The sequence below is a fragment of the Pseudoliparis swirei genome, chromosome 6, assembly GCF_029220125.1.
Source record: "Pseudoliparis swirei isolate HS2019 ecotype Mariana Trench chromosome 6, NWPU_hadal_v1, whole genome shotgun sequence".
Lineage (NCBI taxonomy): Eukaryota > Metazoa > Chordata > Actinopteri > Perciformes > Liparidae > Pseudoliparis > Pseudoliparis swirei.
This window is the reverse complement of record NC_079393.1, coordinates 25,231,194-25,249,829: the sequence shown is the minus strand read 5'-3', so window position 1 is coordinate 25,249,829 and position 18,636 is coordinate 25,231,194. Positions and strand designations below refer to the sequence as shown.

Below are 18,636 nucleotides of genomic sequence, written 5' to 3'. Positions count from 1 at the left end.
GAGTGGTACCTATGGCTGGTCATGTTTGCTTGCGCACATTTTTTGGGGGGGCCCAATATATCCATTGTTAGAGACAGAATTTCAGGGTCATTGTGATATTTGATGCTCATTTGGACATTATCACAGATAAATATGAACTAGTCCCCCTAAAAATAGGCCTAATGACGCCCCTGGTTATAACTATATACCTTCTGTAACAACACCAAGGTGGATGGACAATTAATACAAATGGAGCTTTAAAAAAAGTTTTTGAACAACAAAGAAGAGCAACGTTTTATTAAAAATCTACTTTAAATGTAGAGCCCCATTTACCATAATTCAGTAACTTCACCGTTAATTAATTAATTAAATCTAGTTTTTGAGAATCTAGCAAACCCTGAAGCAGTACAGCGACGTCCTGCAGAGGAGACGGAAGCGCTTCATTTACGAACGGCGCGTCCCGTGTGAGCTGTCCAGTCCCGCTGCGGAGCACGACCTCTTGCGGATAAACGACCTCACTTGCCCCCCTTTTTTTTATTTTTTGGGAACCCTTCGCTCGCCCCGGTACCTCTTCGGCCAGCCACTGAACCCGACCACCGTCGAGCTGCCGCCACTTCCCCCTGACAGCAGCCTCCTCCTCCGCAGAGGAGGGGCCACTCACTTCAGCCAACTTTCGGGAGAAAATGTTTGGAATTTCGTTTCCGCTTTAGGGAGTCGACGGTGATTTTTTTTATGATTTTGTAGTCGATTTTACATCCATCTTTTCTTTTCCACGACAACTTTGACAGTCTCTTTCTCAGCCGAACGGTCCCGGATTAAACTATCGTCGCGACGATGGCTTCCTCGCCGCAGAAGTCTCCGTCCTCTCCCAAGTCTCCGACTCCCAAATCCCCGTCCTCCAGAAAGAAAGACGACTCTTTCCTCGGGAAACTCGGTGGGACTTTAGCGAGGAGGAAAAAGGCGAAAGAAGGTAACAACAACAACAACAACACACAACCAGCTAGCTACTTGGCGAAACAACGCGCTGACCAGAACAGTCCGCCGCTCGTCGCGCTACATTGTTTCCAGAAGCGAAGAATAAGTGTATTGAAGTTTATTAACACCGACATTTCACAACATAACTGACAGCAGCAACGAAGGACTTCTCTTTAAAAAAATACTTTCAGACAGAAAACACGTTTAACGTCGTTTAGTTTTTTCCAGCTTTGAACATATATTCACCTCCAATGTAAACACCATAAACTACAACCTGTGGGCTACTGTGTGCGCGTGTGTGTTTTTTCATGGCCGCGGCCTGTGCCTGTATCCATGTACGGTATTGACTCCGCCACCACTGGAATAAGTGAGGAATGAGGCTCGAGTAAACACGGGTCCCGTCACAGACTCTAGGCGGGAGGTTGCTCCAGCACACACGGATTCCGCCCCTAAGGCCCTGAACCTCAGGCACTTACTGACGTCACCTATTAAATGGTCGCTTGACATGACGTAAATGCCAATGGGACAGCATTTGCTGTGACGTATCACGTTACCATGAGATGTCACGGTACATACAATTGTTGATATCTATTCTTATATTTTCGAGTCCCTGATTTGAACGTCCTTCGGGCTTTTGCTTCACGAGGTGAGAGGTCATTGTCAATAATATCTATTTGCTCTTTTTTCTTTTGTCAAAACATCATTAATATTTATTAAAGTATAAATGTGAATGGCAGCTTCCACTTCCCGTTTATGTTGCTTATAAAACCTTGCTCTGCTGGACTTTGATTACCAAGGAACTCCTATGAATAAGAATACCAAAAGCCTCTTTTTATTTATTATTTAAGAAAACAATCCTGGTTCAGTTTTATTGCCGTGTGGGATTGACCTGGAAAATACAGCAGACTTCATGAGAGCATGGCATTCGTCGCCAAAGGCCAGGTTTTTATTATTTTTTATCATCCAAGGCAAAAGGTCTCTTCCAATCGGATGATTACATTGTGTCATTTAGGATACTGTTGCACAGCTGAGCCCCGTTTCAGGTGGCCTTTGTCTACGGGATGTGCGTGCAATCACTTTATATTCATGCGCACACACACACACACACACACGTATGCCTGTGAGTGTGTGCATGTCTGTGGTGTGTTCTGTGATTTGATGGGGAGCTGGTCACTCTAGTGGAGATCGTTGATGAGATCGAGGTCCATGTGACGTTTATGGCGATGGACAAAAAAGAAGGAAATGAGGAAGATAATAGAGCCATGTAGGATGGGGATGCAAGAGGAGGAGAAGGTCAGGAGGTTTGAGAGCATCAAGGGAAGGCTGACGTGTGATTCTGTTCCTCCGGTGTAAATAGAGAAATTGATATTGGGGATCAGGTGTTAGCATGATGCCTCCTTCACTGTGACTTAAAAAAAAAAGGTAAAACATTGAAACCGAGCGGACAAAATTAATATATATTTTTTTTATGAGGGAGGCAGTGATACAGTGAGGACACCCGTTGTTCCCATTCCCTCTGCTTCTGACAGCGTGTTCATAGAGGTAACGCCATGGTTATTTCACCACCCCATATAGACGCCATACTGGCACCCAACCGTGGTTTCCACATACTTGCTCGTTCTTAAATAGCACAAGTGATAATTGCAGTAATAACAGATTGGGCTAATTGGTGTGGTGTTAGCACAGCCATAGTTCCACATGAGTCTGTAAATTGCCAGCCGTGGACAGTAACCATAAAAGCAGCTGGACACCCTTTATTTTACACACATCCTCCATTGTTTATGAATGCATGAGACAATATTTCTAAAGATGATTCTTTAGGCTTCGCATTCAAATCAATTCTAAACATAGTTGGCAACCCATTTGATCATTAGGTGGGTCAAGGAGGCAACCTGCATTCTCTCTACTGACCATCAGAGGATGTCTCCTCCGGTTGGAAAAATAACTGATTGTATAGAAGTCTATAAGAAAATGACTACTGAGGAAATAAATCAAGTATGAAGTAATCATTATAAACATGAGTTGATAGTCTCACTCTCTAGTTTCAAGTCTTATTCAATACACCATGTTTTGTTTCTCCTCTCAAAAGTTCTGCAGTCGCACTTTAAATTTGACCCATGTTATTTTTTTGCCAGTCCAAATGAACCCATTTATAACATTCTAAAAAATGTTGGAATCCATATTGGCATAAAGCATTACAACAGTCATGAGTATGCTAAAGGCTTTTAGTTGTCCGTTTAAAATTCCTTCAGACTTTCTTTTGTGCTTTAAACATTTTTTTTATGCAACATCCTCTTGACACTGACCGAAGAGAGCGCAGCAGCGTGTGTCGCTCTGTAGGAATATTCTCATCCACTCCCCCGTGCGCTGTGAGCACCTGTGGGTGGTGTTGATTGAGAGGATGTTGTTCCAGTGAACACGGAGAAATGCACAGGATGTTCACTCCATGCTCTAAAGCACACACATGTACACAGCCTGACACACATGCACACACACAGTGATCAAGCCTCCACAGGTATCCAACACACTGAAAATAATGGCATGCTGGGTTTTCTATAAAAACCTGCTGAGAAGCAGGAAGCAGCAACGCTCCGTGTTGATCTGACATCAAGAGCTGCCGAGGGTTCGCTCATGGTTGTTTGTGGAATCGGGGGGGCTCATCAAGTAAAAACACCAAACTTTCACTGGTTTCAGCTTCTCAAACAGGTGTTGATTTAAAAACTAGCAATTCGAAGACGTGCCCTGGGGCTCTGTGATGATTATCTTTTACGATCTACTCCATTTATCAGAGATGTAATTGACACATTGGATGATAATGATATATAGTTTTAGTCTAGATTTATGCCCTGTATTACTCTTGACGAGTAGGTTATTGATTAACACACATGTGGAAAATCACGGAATGACAACAAAACTGAAAAGCGAGCGTGTGTTTGACTGGTCTGAATGAAAGTGACGACGATGATGATGATGATGATGATGATGTACGTGCCTCTTTCTCACAGTGTCAGAGCTTCAGGAGGAGGGGATCAATGCCATCAACCTTCCTCTCAGCCCCTCCCACTACGAGCTGGACCCCGAGGACACCATGCTAGGTAAAGGGCCACACTGTTTGATAGGTCTTTGTGAAAGGCCATGTGGCTTTATTTTTGGATTTTGAAACATTATAATGTCATTTATTTCTTCTATAGACTATAAATAACAAACGTTGAGGCATTGAGGCTATCATTAAAATCCATAAAGTATTCGGGTTGCAAATTACTCGGGAAGGGGGAGTAAAAAAGCCTTTTCAGGAAAGCATAGTAATTCAAGGAATATTTAATCCACAAAAAGGACTTTGTATATCATCTTGAGCGGGTTTGGGGTTCTGTTACTCTTCCTCCTCACCAAAGGTCCCCCTCTCAGCTCTTAACATTTTCCCCCTCTCGTTTCTGCTCGTCCGTCAGAGGAGAACGAAGTGCGCACCATGGTGGACCCCAACTCCAAGAACGACCGCAAGCTGCAGGAGCTCATGAGGGTGAGGGTTTCAAATGACTCGGTAATGCCGGTAATCACGGAATGCGTGTAGAATAGAAGCTCAATGTTTCTTAAAACGTCCCCCAAAAGCCTATCACCTTATAGCAGCATATCTAGGGGCTGGACCAGTGCAAACCTGATTCAGCCCTAACTAAAAGCAATATTAAAGATAAAAATCTTAAGTCTACTCTTAAATGAGGTGACTGTGTCGGCCTCTCGGACTGAAAGTGGAAGCTGGTTCCATAAAAGAGGAGCTTGATATTTACAGTATTAAATATACAGAGTAAACAGTCGTATTGTATTGCGTCTCCTCATGACTCACAATGAGGGACACAAGGAAGCCAAAAGTAAGAAAGGGCAAATAGGAAGATTGACAGTGTAAAGCGGTGGCACAGATCATCACACATGTTACAACATCCCTTCTTAAAAACCTGAGGCTTGGTGAGCAATCACTATGTCAGGCTACCAAAGGCCTCAGTCTGGGCCGACACTTTATGTCCCAGCAGGACACTCTCCCCCGGCGTATCGCCTTATCAGCACTGGCATGGCTGGGAAAGAGTGACTTGAATTCCATTGAAAACAAAAATCTTTGAAATTACTTGAAAGTAGCATTCAGCTGGACGAACCGGAAAAGACGTCCCCTAATCTACCAGGATAGACAGTGCAGTTGGGAGAAGAAGAAAAAACTCCAAACTATTGAGCAAGTTGTAAACACTGGTCTTTCTTTCCGCCCACGTAGGTGTTGATCGACTGGATAAATGACGTCCTGGTGGGCGAGAGGATAATTGTGAAGGATCTGGCTGAGGACCTGTATGACGGACAGGTCCTGCAGAAGCTCTTCGGTGAGGAGCCGAGCTCTGCGTTGTCGAGATGTTGTTGTGTCTCGCGCTCACTCACAGATATTTGTGTCCGTGTCTCCAGAGAAGCTGGAGGGCGAGAAGCTGAACGTGGCGGAGGTGACCCAGTCGGAGATCGCGCAGAAACAGAAGCTGCAGACGGTTCTGGAGCGCATCAACGACTCGCTCAAACTCTCCACCAGGAACATCCGCTGGAACGTCGACTGTGAGGACCGTTTCTAATATTCCACTGTTTGCTTCTGTTCTCCGCTTGGGTTTTTTATGACGCGTTTTTCCCAAACATGTTTTTTTCCAAGTCAATTCAACATACAGTAGTTCGAGTACAGGTGGTGCTTCGCTCATTGCATCAAAGTCAATGAAACCGTCCACCGCTTAACCACCAATCCATCCATTCGTTCAACTTGATGAAATAGAGATATCTTTCTTTGTTACTGTTGAATAAATTTTATTTAAGTAAATGTAAAATGACTGGTAATGGACCCACTATAGCATGAGAGAGATCTGTCACCCTTAGACATTCTCCCACTAGCAGCGATTATAACTCAGTTATCACACGTTATTACTCACCTTGTTCGATTATGTTAAATATATATATATATATTTCTATACTTACTTACTGTTTCTGTCGATTGAGTCCTGTGGCTTTGAAGAGGGCAATAAACAACGACATGGAGGACTCCGTAGGGCCTAACCACAATGGCACATGCAGTGTTACTCCTTTTGACCTTGACAAAGTTAGCGCAGAGCAGATTCACTCCTTCCTATTGTACCTTTCACAATAAAAGCCCTTGAGGTATACACTGCATAACCGTTTACCAGAGGGACCTCAAGTTCACGCAACAAAATAGCTCACAGCGTCTCAGACTATGCACACAACATTTTAGCTCGGACAGACTGCCACACGCTGCTCTTGGTCAGAAATACAACCCGATACCCAAATAAATTTCGGGGGTTGACGAGTGAAAGGAAATTTTAATATGTAAATGCTAAATTCTGGTGGCAACAAAGGTGTCACCATCATAAAAGAGCGCTGGCGTGATGATTTCTCTTCTGGCTGCAAATGGTGGTCAAATATCATATGTTAGCCTTTTAATGTAGCGTTACCATGCTACAATAACATTCAAAATGAAGTGATGGCCACCCTTCAAAGAATCCAGCTCCCCTCCTGCATGCAGAGTACCGGCACATGCCATGTTCCTTTTTCTTTTTCTTTTTTATCTCCACTCACAGGATTAAAAAAATATATATATATGTTCGAATGTTCTTGCCATTGGATTAATATCTTTCTTATTGAGCCGTGAGCTTTGAGTTTGAGAACAACAAAGGGTGCGCATCAATAAGAGCTCTCCACCTCTCCTTTGACGGCGCTCTATTATCTGACATGGGCGAGACATAATTACCTCTTCTTTTTTTTTTTCTTGCGTCATTAGCTGTAGCGTGTATGTGGGGGGGGGGGACACAAAACAAACAAAAACAGAAATGCTAAAGAGCACAGGCAAATAAAATGCGATTGATTTTGCACTCCATTTCTTTGAGGAGCTATCCCTTTTTTTCTTCCCTTTCTTTAACCCTTGTGTTGCCTTCGGGTCAATTTGACCCGACTCAATATTACACCCTCGTGTCGCCTTCGGATTAATTTGACCCCATTCAATGTTTAATGTCGGTGTTCTTTCGGTAGTCAACAAACAAACATAAAGTGCCTCACACTTAAACTTGGAAAACAATATTAATTCTAATAATTTTCTGGAGGTTTTAATTGCTGGCGTCAAATTGAACCCAAAGGGTAAAATATGTTAGTAAATATAAAGGTAACAGGAGGGTGAAACATTGAATCGGGTCAAAATGACCCGAAGGCAACAGGAGGGTTAAATATTTAATCGGGTCAAAATGACCCGATGGCAACAGGAGGGTTAAAAAAAAAAATCAATCCACTTTAGTTCGTCCCTTCTTTCAAAAAACACTCTGCATCTTATTTTTATTCTCTTATGCGACGAGGAGGTAATAGGTTTTTACGGAGGCTTTTTTTGCTTTCTTCGTGTGACTCGACCGTTGCCACGGTGTACAATCAAAGGCTGACTTCGGGAATTTAATTGATCGTGATTGTGCATCCAAAGGTAAATCCTATTTGAGACTTGAGTGCTACGCATGTCGGAGTGAACTGGCTCGCTGTGGTTGAATTTCATGGCCAGAATTGGAGTCGTTCTGTCTCTCACCCCGTCCAACAGCTTGTATATTTGTGACCTTTTTTATCAAAAACCTAAAAGAATATTTCTGATCACTCCAGGGTAGCTTTTGGTATCTTGATGGTCTTTACCATTGAAGCAGCAAGACCTTGTCATTAAAAAAAACTTTTACTAACAAATTCCTGGAGGTATGGAAAATGACAGAAACTAATTCTAACCCTACGGCGAGTTGTTCACGCAGCTTCCTCCGGAAGAATTATTTAAAGAATTTTTATGAACATCGGTAAAATGATTCCCTATTAGTTAGGGGTGTCATGATTCTCCAAATCCACAATTCCATCTGACTTTCCATTTTAATTAGATTTTTGATTTGTATCTTTTTATTTTATTTTCATCACGGAAGGCTATCCCGTTTTTATTCGAGTTTTATTCTGATTCGTTATGATCAGCACATCATTGGTTTTATGCCCTGACGACTGTCAAATTCTTCTTTTTAAAGAAAAGTTCCATGGTATCAACCATTACATATGTTTTTAATTTTATTTCATATGTAATAACGATTATTTATTTCCCTAGTCGAAGGGAAACTGATAGTTAAACGACAACAAATAATCCATTAGATGGCAGGACGGTACTTTACTCCAAGTGCTTGAGTTTCTCAGAGTTTACGAGGTACACCTGAATGCACCATGTAGTTCTTCTTGGAGCCTCCATGAAATTGTTGAAATCGGCAAAAAAAGGTTTTGCAGAACACTCTCTTCACTCCGAATTCTGATTTATTAATTTATCTATTTTCGTCTCGGTCAGGGGATAACGAGATTGGTTTGTGAGAGTTTGTGTGTTATTCCAGGTGCTCGTTTATGGCTGAATGCCCGAGGACTCTCACTGACACACACGTCACTCAAAATGATCTTTTATTGTCTGATTCATACCGCCCGTTGGACGCCTACTGGCTCTTCACTCACGTGCGAGTGCAAGATTAGATGAGATTAGATCAAATAATCCTTTATTAGTCCCACAGCGAGGACATTTGCAGGATTACAGCAACGGTGGACGGTGCAAACGAACAGGCAAGTGCATAGGTAGAAAGAATAAGATTGAAACAAATATAATAAATACGGAATAACACAGCAAAGGTATCATAAATAAGAAATGCAACAGATTGAACACATTTTTTATATTGCACCATAGACCACTCCATAAAAGATGGCTGATGCCATCACAGGCCTGAAGAAGGGTCCTGAGAAGTTCTCCCTGCAAACCAAAAGACCAGGGGCTCCTCAGCAGATAGTCTTCGCTGTGCTTTTTTGTTAATGGTGCATTTATGCGTCTGTGCAGTCCAGTTTATTGTTCAGCTGAACACCCGATCAATGAAATATGATCGCAGACACACCTGGTGGAATGCCAATACTGCGCCTGACACACACGCAGGCACATGTCGTGAATAAATAAGCTGGTGAGCGGATGCTGACATTTAAGTGAAATGGTTTTCATCTGCTCGTGTCATTTCCGTGATGTTTTTTTTCTTCTTCTTCTAACCCTGTTAGCGGTTCACGCCAAGAGTATCGTGGCCATCCTGCACCTACTGGTGGCGCTGTCGCAGCACTTCAGAGCACCGATCCGATTGCCCGACCACGTCTCTATTCAAGTGGTGGTCGTCCAGGTGGGCTTTTTTAAATTACATTTTTGTAAGGCTTTTTTAGCATGAGTCTACTCGCATAACATGTTATTCATAGAGATATTTGGTTTCATAACCCCATTCTGTGAATTCATGTTTGGCCCCACATCCATCCGGTCTTCCTTCTTGTGTGTCTCTCTTTCAGAAAAGAGAGGGAATCCTCCAGTCCCGGCAAATTCAAGAGGAAATCACCGGCAACACGGAGTGAGTCTGCCCGCCTGACTCATTTCTACACCTCCACTACTTGTGTGACGGCATTGAGGGAGAACAATGCTGATTAAAAAGATGTCTGTGTCACGGTCGATAAAGAAAAGGCTGTCGGAGATGGCGTCAAACTTGCAACCACGGTTTTTAATCACACGCCCTCTTCGCTGCCTTTGTCTCTTTTTTCTCTTCGCCAGATGGGGAAATCTGAGATGTCTGATATAATGCATAACATTTTTTTATTTGCTGAAAATGTGAGAAAAGACTATATAGTTCTGAATGCCTTTTTTTTTTAAATTAGCCAAAGAAAATGACCAAAGAAAAACAACCGGCGGTGTAATCGACTAATCGCAGATGCATTTGTCGCGGATCAGGAGCAGAAAAGCATTTCTACACATATGCTTGGTGACAAACTTTCAAAAACAAAACACCACCTATCACTGGAATTCTCGACCGTGTGGTTGGTACCTTGGACGCCTTCTTTCCTCTGCAGAGCATACTTAGTGCAAAGTTGAATCCACAGCCATTGTATTTCAACGAGATATGTGTTGGCACCCTGAAGCTGAAGACAGTTTTAAAACACACACACAAACACACACACACACAAACACACACACTGGGGGCGGCTTTAGCTCAGTGGGGTAAGAGGGCCGTCCTGCAACCGCAGGGTTGTGGGTTCGATCCCCGCTCTCCCCATTAGTTGCAAGTCGAAGTGTCCTTGAGCAAGGCACTGAACCCCCAGTTGCTTCCCGGGCGCATCACAGCAGCCCACTGCTCCTTAATAACTAAGGATGGGTTAAATGCAGAGAACTAATTTCCCCTTGGGGATAAATAATAGTGTATATTCTATTCTATTCTACACTTATTGTCTCTCTGTGAGGCTCTCCTGCAGCCTGACGGCAGCAGCGAAAGAGATTCAATTTCAATTCAATTCAGTTTATTTGTATAGCCCAATTTCACAAATTACAAATTTGTCTCGGAGTGCTTTACAATATGTACACATAGACATCCCTGCCCCAAAACCTCGCATCGGATCAGGAAAATCTCCCATATAACCCTTCAGGGGGGAAAAAAGGGAAGAAACCTTCAGGAGAGCAACAGAGGAGGATCCCATGGTGGACAGCAATAGATGTAATGTCCAGGATGGACAGGTGCAATAGATGTAATGTGTACAGAAGGACAGATTTAGAGTTAAAATACATTCAATGAATGTGACAGAGTGTATGAATAGTTCATAGTAAGCATATTCCACGATGGAGACCTCCACGATCCATCAGGCAGATGGCGGTAGAGAGGTGGAGTGGGCGGAGTCTCAACAGTGGGCGGAGTCTCAACAGGACAGTGGCGTCGTCGGTAGGAGGAATTCCACGACCCAGACCTCGATGATCCAACAGGCAGATTGGATCTATGCCGTCTCATAGGGTCCGATGACCCTATGAGACGTGAAGTCAAAAGGACTCCGGGGAGAAAGCAGAGTTAGCAACGTGTGATTGAGAGATGAAAATTCATCCCTAAGGAGAGAAAAAAGAGGAGATAGGTGCTCAGTGCATCCTAAAACGTCCCCCGGCAGCTATAAGCCTATAGCAGCATATCAAGGGGCTGGACCAGGTGAACCTGATTCAGCCCTAACTATAAGCTCTGTCGAAGAGGAAAGTCTTAAGTCGACTCTTAAATGAGGTGACTGTGTCTGCCTCCCGGACTGAAGGTGGAAGCTGGTTCCATAGAAGAGGAGCTTGATAACTAAAGGCTCTGGCTCCCATTCTAATTTTTAAAACTCTAGGAACTACAAGTAGTCCCGCATTTAGTGAGCGTAGCTCTCTAGTGGGGCAATATGGTACTACAAGCTCCTTAAGATATGATGGTGCATCACCAATCAAGGCTTTGTACGTTAAGAGAAGAATTTTAAAAGTGATTCTTGATTTTACTGGGAGCCAGTGCAGAGCAGCTAGTGCAGGAGTGATGTGATCTCTTTTCTTAGTTTTAGTGAGAACACGAGCTGCAGCATTCTGGATCAATTGGAGGGACCTAAGAGACTTATTAGAGCAGCCTGATAATAAGGAGTTGCAGTAATCCAGTCTCGAAGTAACGAACGCGTGAACCGACAAGATGTGCCTGATTTTTGAAATATTACGTAGATAAAAGAATGCAGTCCTTGAGATTTGCTTGACGTGGGAATTAAAGGACAAGTCCCGATCAAAGATAACGCCAAGATTCTTTACAGTGGTGTTGGATGCCAGGGCAATGCCGTCTACAGAAACCACATCACCAGATAATTGATCTCTGAGGTGCTCAGGGCCGATTAAAATTACTTCGGTTTTGTCTGAGTTTAACATCAAGAAGTTGCAGGTCATCCATGTTTTTATGTCTTTAAGACATGCTTGAATTTTACCGAGTTGGTTGCTCTCCTCTGGTTTTATCGATAAATATAGTTGAGTATCATCTGCATAACAATGAAAGTTTATGGAGTGTTTCCTGATAATATTGCCCAAAGGAAGCATGTATAAGGTAAATAAAATTGGTCCAAGCACAGAACCTTGTGGAACTCCGTGACTAACGTTGGTGGTTATCGAGGCGTCATCGTTTACAAATACAAACTGAGATCGATCTGATAAATAGGATTTAAACCAACTTAGTGCCGTTCCTGAAATGCCAATCGACTGCTCCAGTCTCTGTAATAGGATGTCATGGTCAATGGTGTCGAATGCAGCACTAAGGTCTAACAAGACCAGTACAGAGATGAGTCCTTTATCTGCTGCCATTAAGAGGTCATTTGTAATTTTCACCAGTGCTGTCTCGGTGCTGTGGTGTTTTCTAAATCCTCATTGAAATTTCTCAAATAAACTATTATGATGTAGAAAGTCACACAACTGATTTGCGACCACTTTCTCAAGGATCTTGGAGAGGAAGGGGAGGTTAGAGATCGGTCTGTAGTTAGCCAACACCTCTGGATCCAGAGTGGGCTTCTTCAGATAACTTCAGGCCAGCACACACAAAGTGCACACATTTTGTCACGGTAGATGGATACACTGTTAATAACACACACACACACACACACACACACACGGTCACAGTGGAAACACGGTTATTACCACACCACCAGGACCGTTGCCCAGACCGGCCTGCCTTTGCCATCACAGATTACACCATGAACATGTGTTGGAGCGCCTCTGTGTGTGTGTGTGTGTGCGTGTGTGTGCACCATTTCTAACTGGCCTGCCCACTGCGATATCTCTTCCTCAGGGGCACTCGCACTGCAGCACGAAAAAAGAAGAAGAAAAAAACTACCACCTGACCCCTTCCAACAGCAACATCCTCCAAAGTGCGAATATTGTAATAATAGACGAGAGAGGAGCCCTCCATTCCCATAGAACACCTGCATGCACATACAAACACACACACACACACACACTCACACAAAGGCACGTCTTCATTCACTGCACCATTGTTCTGCAGCGGAGATTATTACATCGGCCCGCGGAGTGTGTGCCATTGTGCGGCGTCCCGGTGACGATGCCCGGGTTATTGTCTGAATACCCGAGGTGTACCTGTGTTTATTGTTAATCAAATTATGACACCCTGGCTCCGTTATTGTATTGTCAATTTTTATGTGCCACATTCCTCTATGATTCGACTGGAAAGCCCTCGTCTTTCTTATTTTTTCTATGAATATTCAAGTGTGAAATTGTTAATAAGCAGCCGTTTATTTGATGTGTTTTCTTTCCCTCCTTTCTTTCTCGCAGGGCCTTCTCTGGCCGACACGGTACGTCCTCCATGAAGAAGTGTAGTTTGGAGATTTGATTTTAGATTTTTTTTCAGGACATTTTCACACATCTTTTCTTCGTGTTTACTCTTCACAGAACGCGACGCTTTCGATACCCTGTTTGACCACGCGCCGGATAAACTGAACGTCGTCAAAAAGGTACCAGGGGTCCTTTTTGGACAGTTGCAATCTCGATTCTGATAAAGATATGGCAAATTACATGTAAACATGTCGACGGAATAACCAGGTATTCGCGTATTTAACCCCCCAAACTGTGTCCATGGTCCTGGTTTTACTCTGCATCGCTATCTAGCTCACGCCATTGGTCCTGAATAATAATGCCCTCGATTAAAATATATGGATCTTAAAAAGATTGTTGCCATTGTTTAAGTGCAAATAATCTTGATTTGTTCCCTCATTTTGGGTTTCTGTGATTTTCCTTACTCGTTACTACACAACAGAAACGGGCCCTTTGGTAGCAGTATGCATTACTCCCAACTTGACCTCTTGACCGAGTATATTATCAAAAACAATCAAGGTCCCATGGGCAGCACGGTGGCTCAGTGGGTAGCACTGTCGCCTTACAACAAGAAGGCCCTGGGTTCGAATCCCGGTCGTCCCGGTCATTCCAGGTCCTTTCTGTGTGGAGTTTGCATGTTCTCCTCGTGTCTGCGTGGGTTTCCTCCGGGTACTCCGGTTTCCCCCACCATCATAAAGACATGCTCCGCAGCCTCACCCCGGTTCGTATGGATGTGAATGAATGTTGTTGGTGGTCGGAGGGGCCGTAGGCGCTGATTGGCAGCCACGCTTCCGTCAGTCTGCCCCAGGGCAGCTGTGGCTACTGATGTAGCTTATCACCACAGGGATGACTGTGTGTGTGTGTGACTACTGGACTCTGTACTCTGTAAAGTGACTTTGGGTGCCTTGAGAAGCGCTATATAAAATAAATGATTATTATTATTATTATTATTATGACTATCTTGTTTTTATCCAATGGTCAGTGGATGTTCTTAGCCGTCAAGGAGTTAGCTCCGCCCACTGATGAAGACGGAGATATGCCAATAAAAGTTTAGTTTTCTTTGGTCAAACTATTGGGTTTTTGCTCAAATCATTTGAAAATAGTTATAGCGAACCAGACTCTGTGGTTTAGTTGCTAAAACGCCAAAACAAATGAATAAATAGGTGTAAAGTAATTCTCCAAAGTTGGCATTTTTACGTCTTTAGCTCATGTTGTTGTTCACAATTTTTCTACACTGTGTGCAGAACCTCCAGTTTGTCTGCCATAAACCAAGATGCTTGGATGTGTGTGTTTTTAAATATATATCTATGCGTGACAGATATGTTCTTTTCTTTTTGCGTTTCCTCAGACACTGATCACATTTGTGAACAAGCACCTCAACAAGCTCAACCTAGAGGTGTCTGAATTGGACACACAGGTACTTCACACACACACACACACACTTCACAGCTGGTGCACAATACCCGTTAACCAGCATACGCTAATCCGCCCTGCGCTTTTCTCAGTTTGCAGACGGCGTCTATCTGGTGTTGCTGATGGGCCTGTTGGAGGGATACTTTGTGCCGCTCTACAACTTTTTCCTCACACCAGAGAATTTTGACCAAAAGGTAAAACGTGAAGATTTCTTTCTCTTTTTTTTTCTTTCTACCTTTTTATTCATCACTGAGCCAGACACTTACAGGAATGCTCCATTCAAAGAGTCCACACCAACTTCTTGCTTCACTGATTCAGCATAATCTACTACTATTCTGCCAATTCATTAATTTCCAAATACTTTTTTCCCGCCAAAATATTTTCAACATTCTTTCACGCGACTGCATTTGCTTACTTTGGTCGGGAATGACAAACATAATCCACTAATCTTGCTGTGTTGGTGTTTTTGTATTTCTTTGCTTTATAGATAAAATATGAGTGTAAATCAAAATCACTTTATTTTAATATAAAACTGTTTGCATATTCGAACCTCGGGTAAATATTCTTTTTTTCGAGCCCACTTGAGGAACGGGTCTCGACCCTTTTTCTCGTTTGGAGAAGACTCGGGCAAATCCAATACTTCATATATCTGAGGAAGCCCGTGCACTCGGGCAGCCAGCGCTCTCCTCTCAACCGGCCCGGTGAAATGCCATCCGCTTTTCCCCCCCTTTTTTTCCTTCTCCTTCTTCCCCCGGAGCCCATTCAGCGAGTGCGCCGCCATCTCTCCTCTGTTGGCCTGCGCTGTACTGCGGCATTCTGAACGGGCGATCTGCAGAGACACCACTGTAGCCTTTTGTTTGGGGCTCGGCCAGAGGGGCCCCTGCCAAGCTGCGAGGCAGAATTGGGCACCGGTGCCACGATGGGTGCGTGCGTACACACACAAACACACACACACACACACACACAGAGAGACACTCCTGGCCCGGAAGAACAGGCACCAGACCCACAGCATCTGTAATCTCCTTTTGCACAGGGAAACACTGGAGTGGCTTAGTGGCTCAGCTCTATTACTGTGTGTGTGTGTGTGGGTGTGTGGGTGTGTGTGTGTGTGTGTGTGTGCGTGCTCCCTATCGATGATACACTGGTGGTGGGCTACAAAAAGTAACGCGAGGCACCAAGAAAGCCCTCCTGCTTGTGCTCGGTAGATCTCTACTTAAAGCTCATTCGCTCTCCTTTTCTTTTTAACTGAATTAGAAGGCTACAGTCCACACAATGAGCCATTGTTGGGCAAACCCTTTAGTACATCACAGCAGGCACGCGCACACACACACACACAGACAGACATAATGGGCAGAGAATAGAAAACATCTTTCAACTCTTTCCATCTCTTCCCTCTGATTGGTTTTCCTCCTCTCTCTCTTTTCTATTTTTTATTTTTTTCTATTTTTCTTCAAGTCAGAGAAAGGTTGAAAGAAAATACTAAATCAGTCCACCTGTAAAAAAGATTCAGGTTCCATTTTTGTGAATAAACATTAGTCCTGCATTTATTTGTGTGGCTTTGTTCAGTTCCCCAGAAAAACCCTCATAACCAATATCTCCAGTACGCGCGTTCATTAATGTCATGAATGTGGTACGGCCCGTTAGGTTCACCCCCCCCCCCCCACCCACCTCACACTGCACGTGTTACTCGTGCGCCGCTCGTGTCTTCGTCACTCAATGACAACATGGATTTCTTGAGAGTTTTTTCCCGAGTGACGGCGACCCCCTGGCATCCGTTGATAAACCAGATGTTTGTGCAGCTGCTGACGGCTTAAGTTCTTACAGGACAGAGCGCCGCTGTATTTGCCAGCACAGGAAGCTGTGGTCGCACGATTGAATCGAATACACCCAGTGTATTGTGGGATTTAGCAACCAGTGTCCACCGTTCCCTTATCAGCGAGGTGTGGGTGTGTGTGTGTGTGTGTGTGCAGCGAACGTGCTTCCTAACGTCCTCGTAACTCTTCTCTGCAGGTCCACAACGTGTCCTTCTCCTTTGAGCTGATGCAGGATGGCGGTCTGGAGAGACCGAAGCCCCGACCAGAGGGTAGGACGCTTTTTACAACTCTTAAGTGTTTTCATACCAGCTGTCCCCCGATCCTGATTTAAATGTATCTGTCTGACTCATTGAAGTAACAGATTTGGCATTTTGTGCTGTTTGTGTTCATGTGGTCCAAAGAGGGTTAAATTAGAAAAGCTTTCCTTTTCATTGTCCGTACATTGACACGTAGCGGGGTTTTTCCTTCTCTCGTCCCAAAATTAGGTTTTTATCCTACCTGATAACTTTTTATTTTCTGCCCCAGGACGACGGGACGACCTGATTTTTTTTGAAAAACTGTTTATAAAAAAAAAGAAAAGTGGGCAAAGTGCTAAACGATAAAACCACGCCCACTTTTGTATGACAAAAGCCTTGATGATGTTAAAAAAAAGAATAATAGAATTCCTGCTTTACTCCCACTGTGTGTATGTCTCCATAAAGCTCATCTCTCTGTTTGTTTGTTTCAGATATAGTGAACTGCGACCTTAAGTCGACACTGCGCGTCCTCTACAACCTCTTCACCCGGTACAGGAACGTGGACTGAGCACCGGATGTGGTGGAACCCGTTACACCTTGGACCATAACTTAAAGATATGCCTTTCCTTCGACTTGTCGTAGAAGTCTGTTGTTATCTGATTGCATACATCACATTGCTGTCCCTGTTGGATACTGTACACACACACACATGCACGTCTGTATTTTATTTCCATTGCTGCAGAGACAGAGAAAGCCCTGAGAGGCATGTGGGAAGAAAGCAAAAAACCAAATGTGTTGACCCATGTGATCGGAATATTATTTTTGTTGCGTTTATGACTAAAGAACAGGTTAGAAAAAAAGAAGGAAAAGAAATGCTCTTATATTTTGTCTTTTCAGCATTTAAACTAAATGTTGACAGCTGATTATGGTTTTTGTTGTGTCATATTAATTTAGGCAACACAAAACTGAAATGCACCACGACCTATTGATCTAAAATAGGACGCATACGCATTGAGGTTTTTTTCCAGCTGAGTTCTGATTTCCATAGTTGCTAACGCGTGCTGAATGCACCTTGTTTTGAGCGTGCAGGGAGGAAATTAAAACTCAACTGGAAGAAAACATTAATGCTTTTAGTCCTATTGAAAACATATGATGGTGGTGCATTTTGATCTTGTGTCCACGAAATAAGCATTTTTGTAAAGCTCCTGGCAAAAAAACGTTTTGTTTTCAAGTCATAAACACAGGAGAGAAATGGATCACCAGATTGCTTTTCTTTTTTTCAACTATCCTTTTAGGGCTTCCATAGCTTCTGACTCGCGTGACACTAAAAGACCTTGTATCGTCGATCGGGCTTCGCTACGCAGTTTTCCGGACGTCTATGAAATAAGATAGCCACTGGTAATGTTTAGCGAGGCCGAAGAGGTAAATCTGTCACAAAGCAACACTTGTGTCTAAAAATCCCTAAAGGAAAGAAAAAACCTTTCACTGTATTATTTGTACATTTTGATAACCTTGTTCCTTCTCACTCGCCCTTCTCTCCTCTCTCGCTCATGTCATTCCTAAGTGCCTTTTTAATAATAAGACGTGTGAACACAGCGAGCAGCTCCCAGTTCGTCATGCTGGGACGCACATGCTCCCCAGTTGTCTTAAAGTTCCAGATTCCTTTTTTTGACCTTTTTGAAATATCTGACCAAAGCCCTGTTGTATTCACTCTGTAAATCATATAAAGGCATTACTCAGCAGCCGCTCGGCGTCTTGTGTTTTCTTTCTTTCACCTTTATGCAACCGCTCTCCTTTTGTGGTTTTAAAACATTCCATATGTTAAAAAAAATATGTTTTGCACATTAAGATTTCCCTCTTTTCTGCAAGACAAATAAAAACAATTTGACCGCATGCATTAAATGTATGTTGTGTTATACATTCAAGGTAATTCCAAGCTCCATTATGTATCTACATTTCAAAGCATTATAATTATTCAAAAAATCGTTCGGCCCCTGAATGC

At 43.3% G+C, this 18,636-nt stretch overlaps 1 protein-coding gene across 1 annotated transcript; it reads left to right on the top strand.

The window, feature by feature from the left end:
• The first annotated feature begins 452 nt into the window (after positions 1-452).
• On the top strand, positions 453-18,379 carry parvaa (parvin, alpha a). The gene is made up of 13 exons (XM_056416855.1): positions 453-949; positions 3,960-4,049; positions 4,401-4,471; positions 5,210-5,312; positions 5,392-5,532; positions 9,058-9,173; positions 9,334-9,392; positions 13,133-13,152; positions 13,250-13,311; positions 14,520-14,588; positions 14,677-14,778; positions 16,595-16,667; positions 17,126-18,379. Exons 1-13 carry the CDS (start codon positions 814-816, stop codon positions 17,200-17,202), a joined length of 1,119 nt encoding a protein of 372 aa, XP_056272830.1. The 5' UTR covers positions 453-813; the 3' UTR covers positions 17,203-18,379.
• The last annotated feature ends 257 nt before the right edge of the window (positions 18,380-18,636 follow it).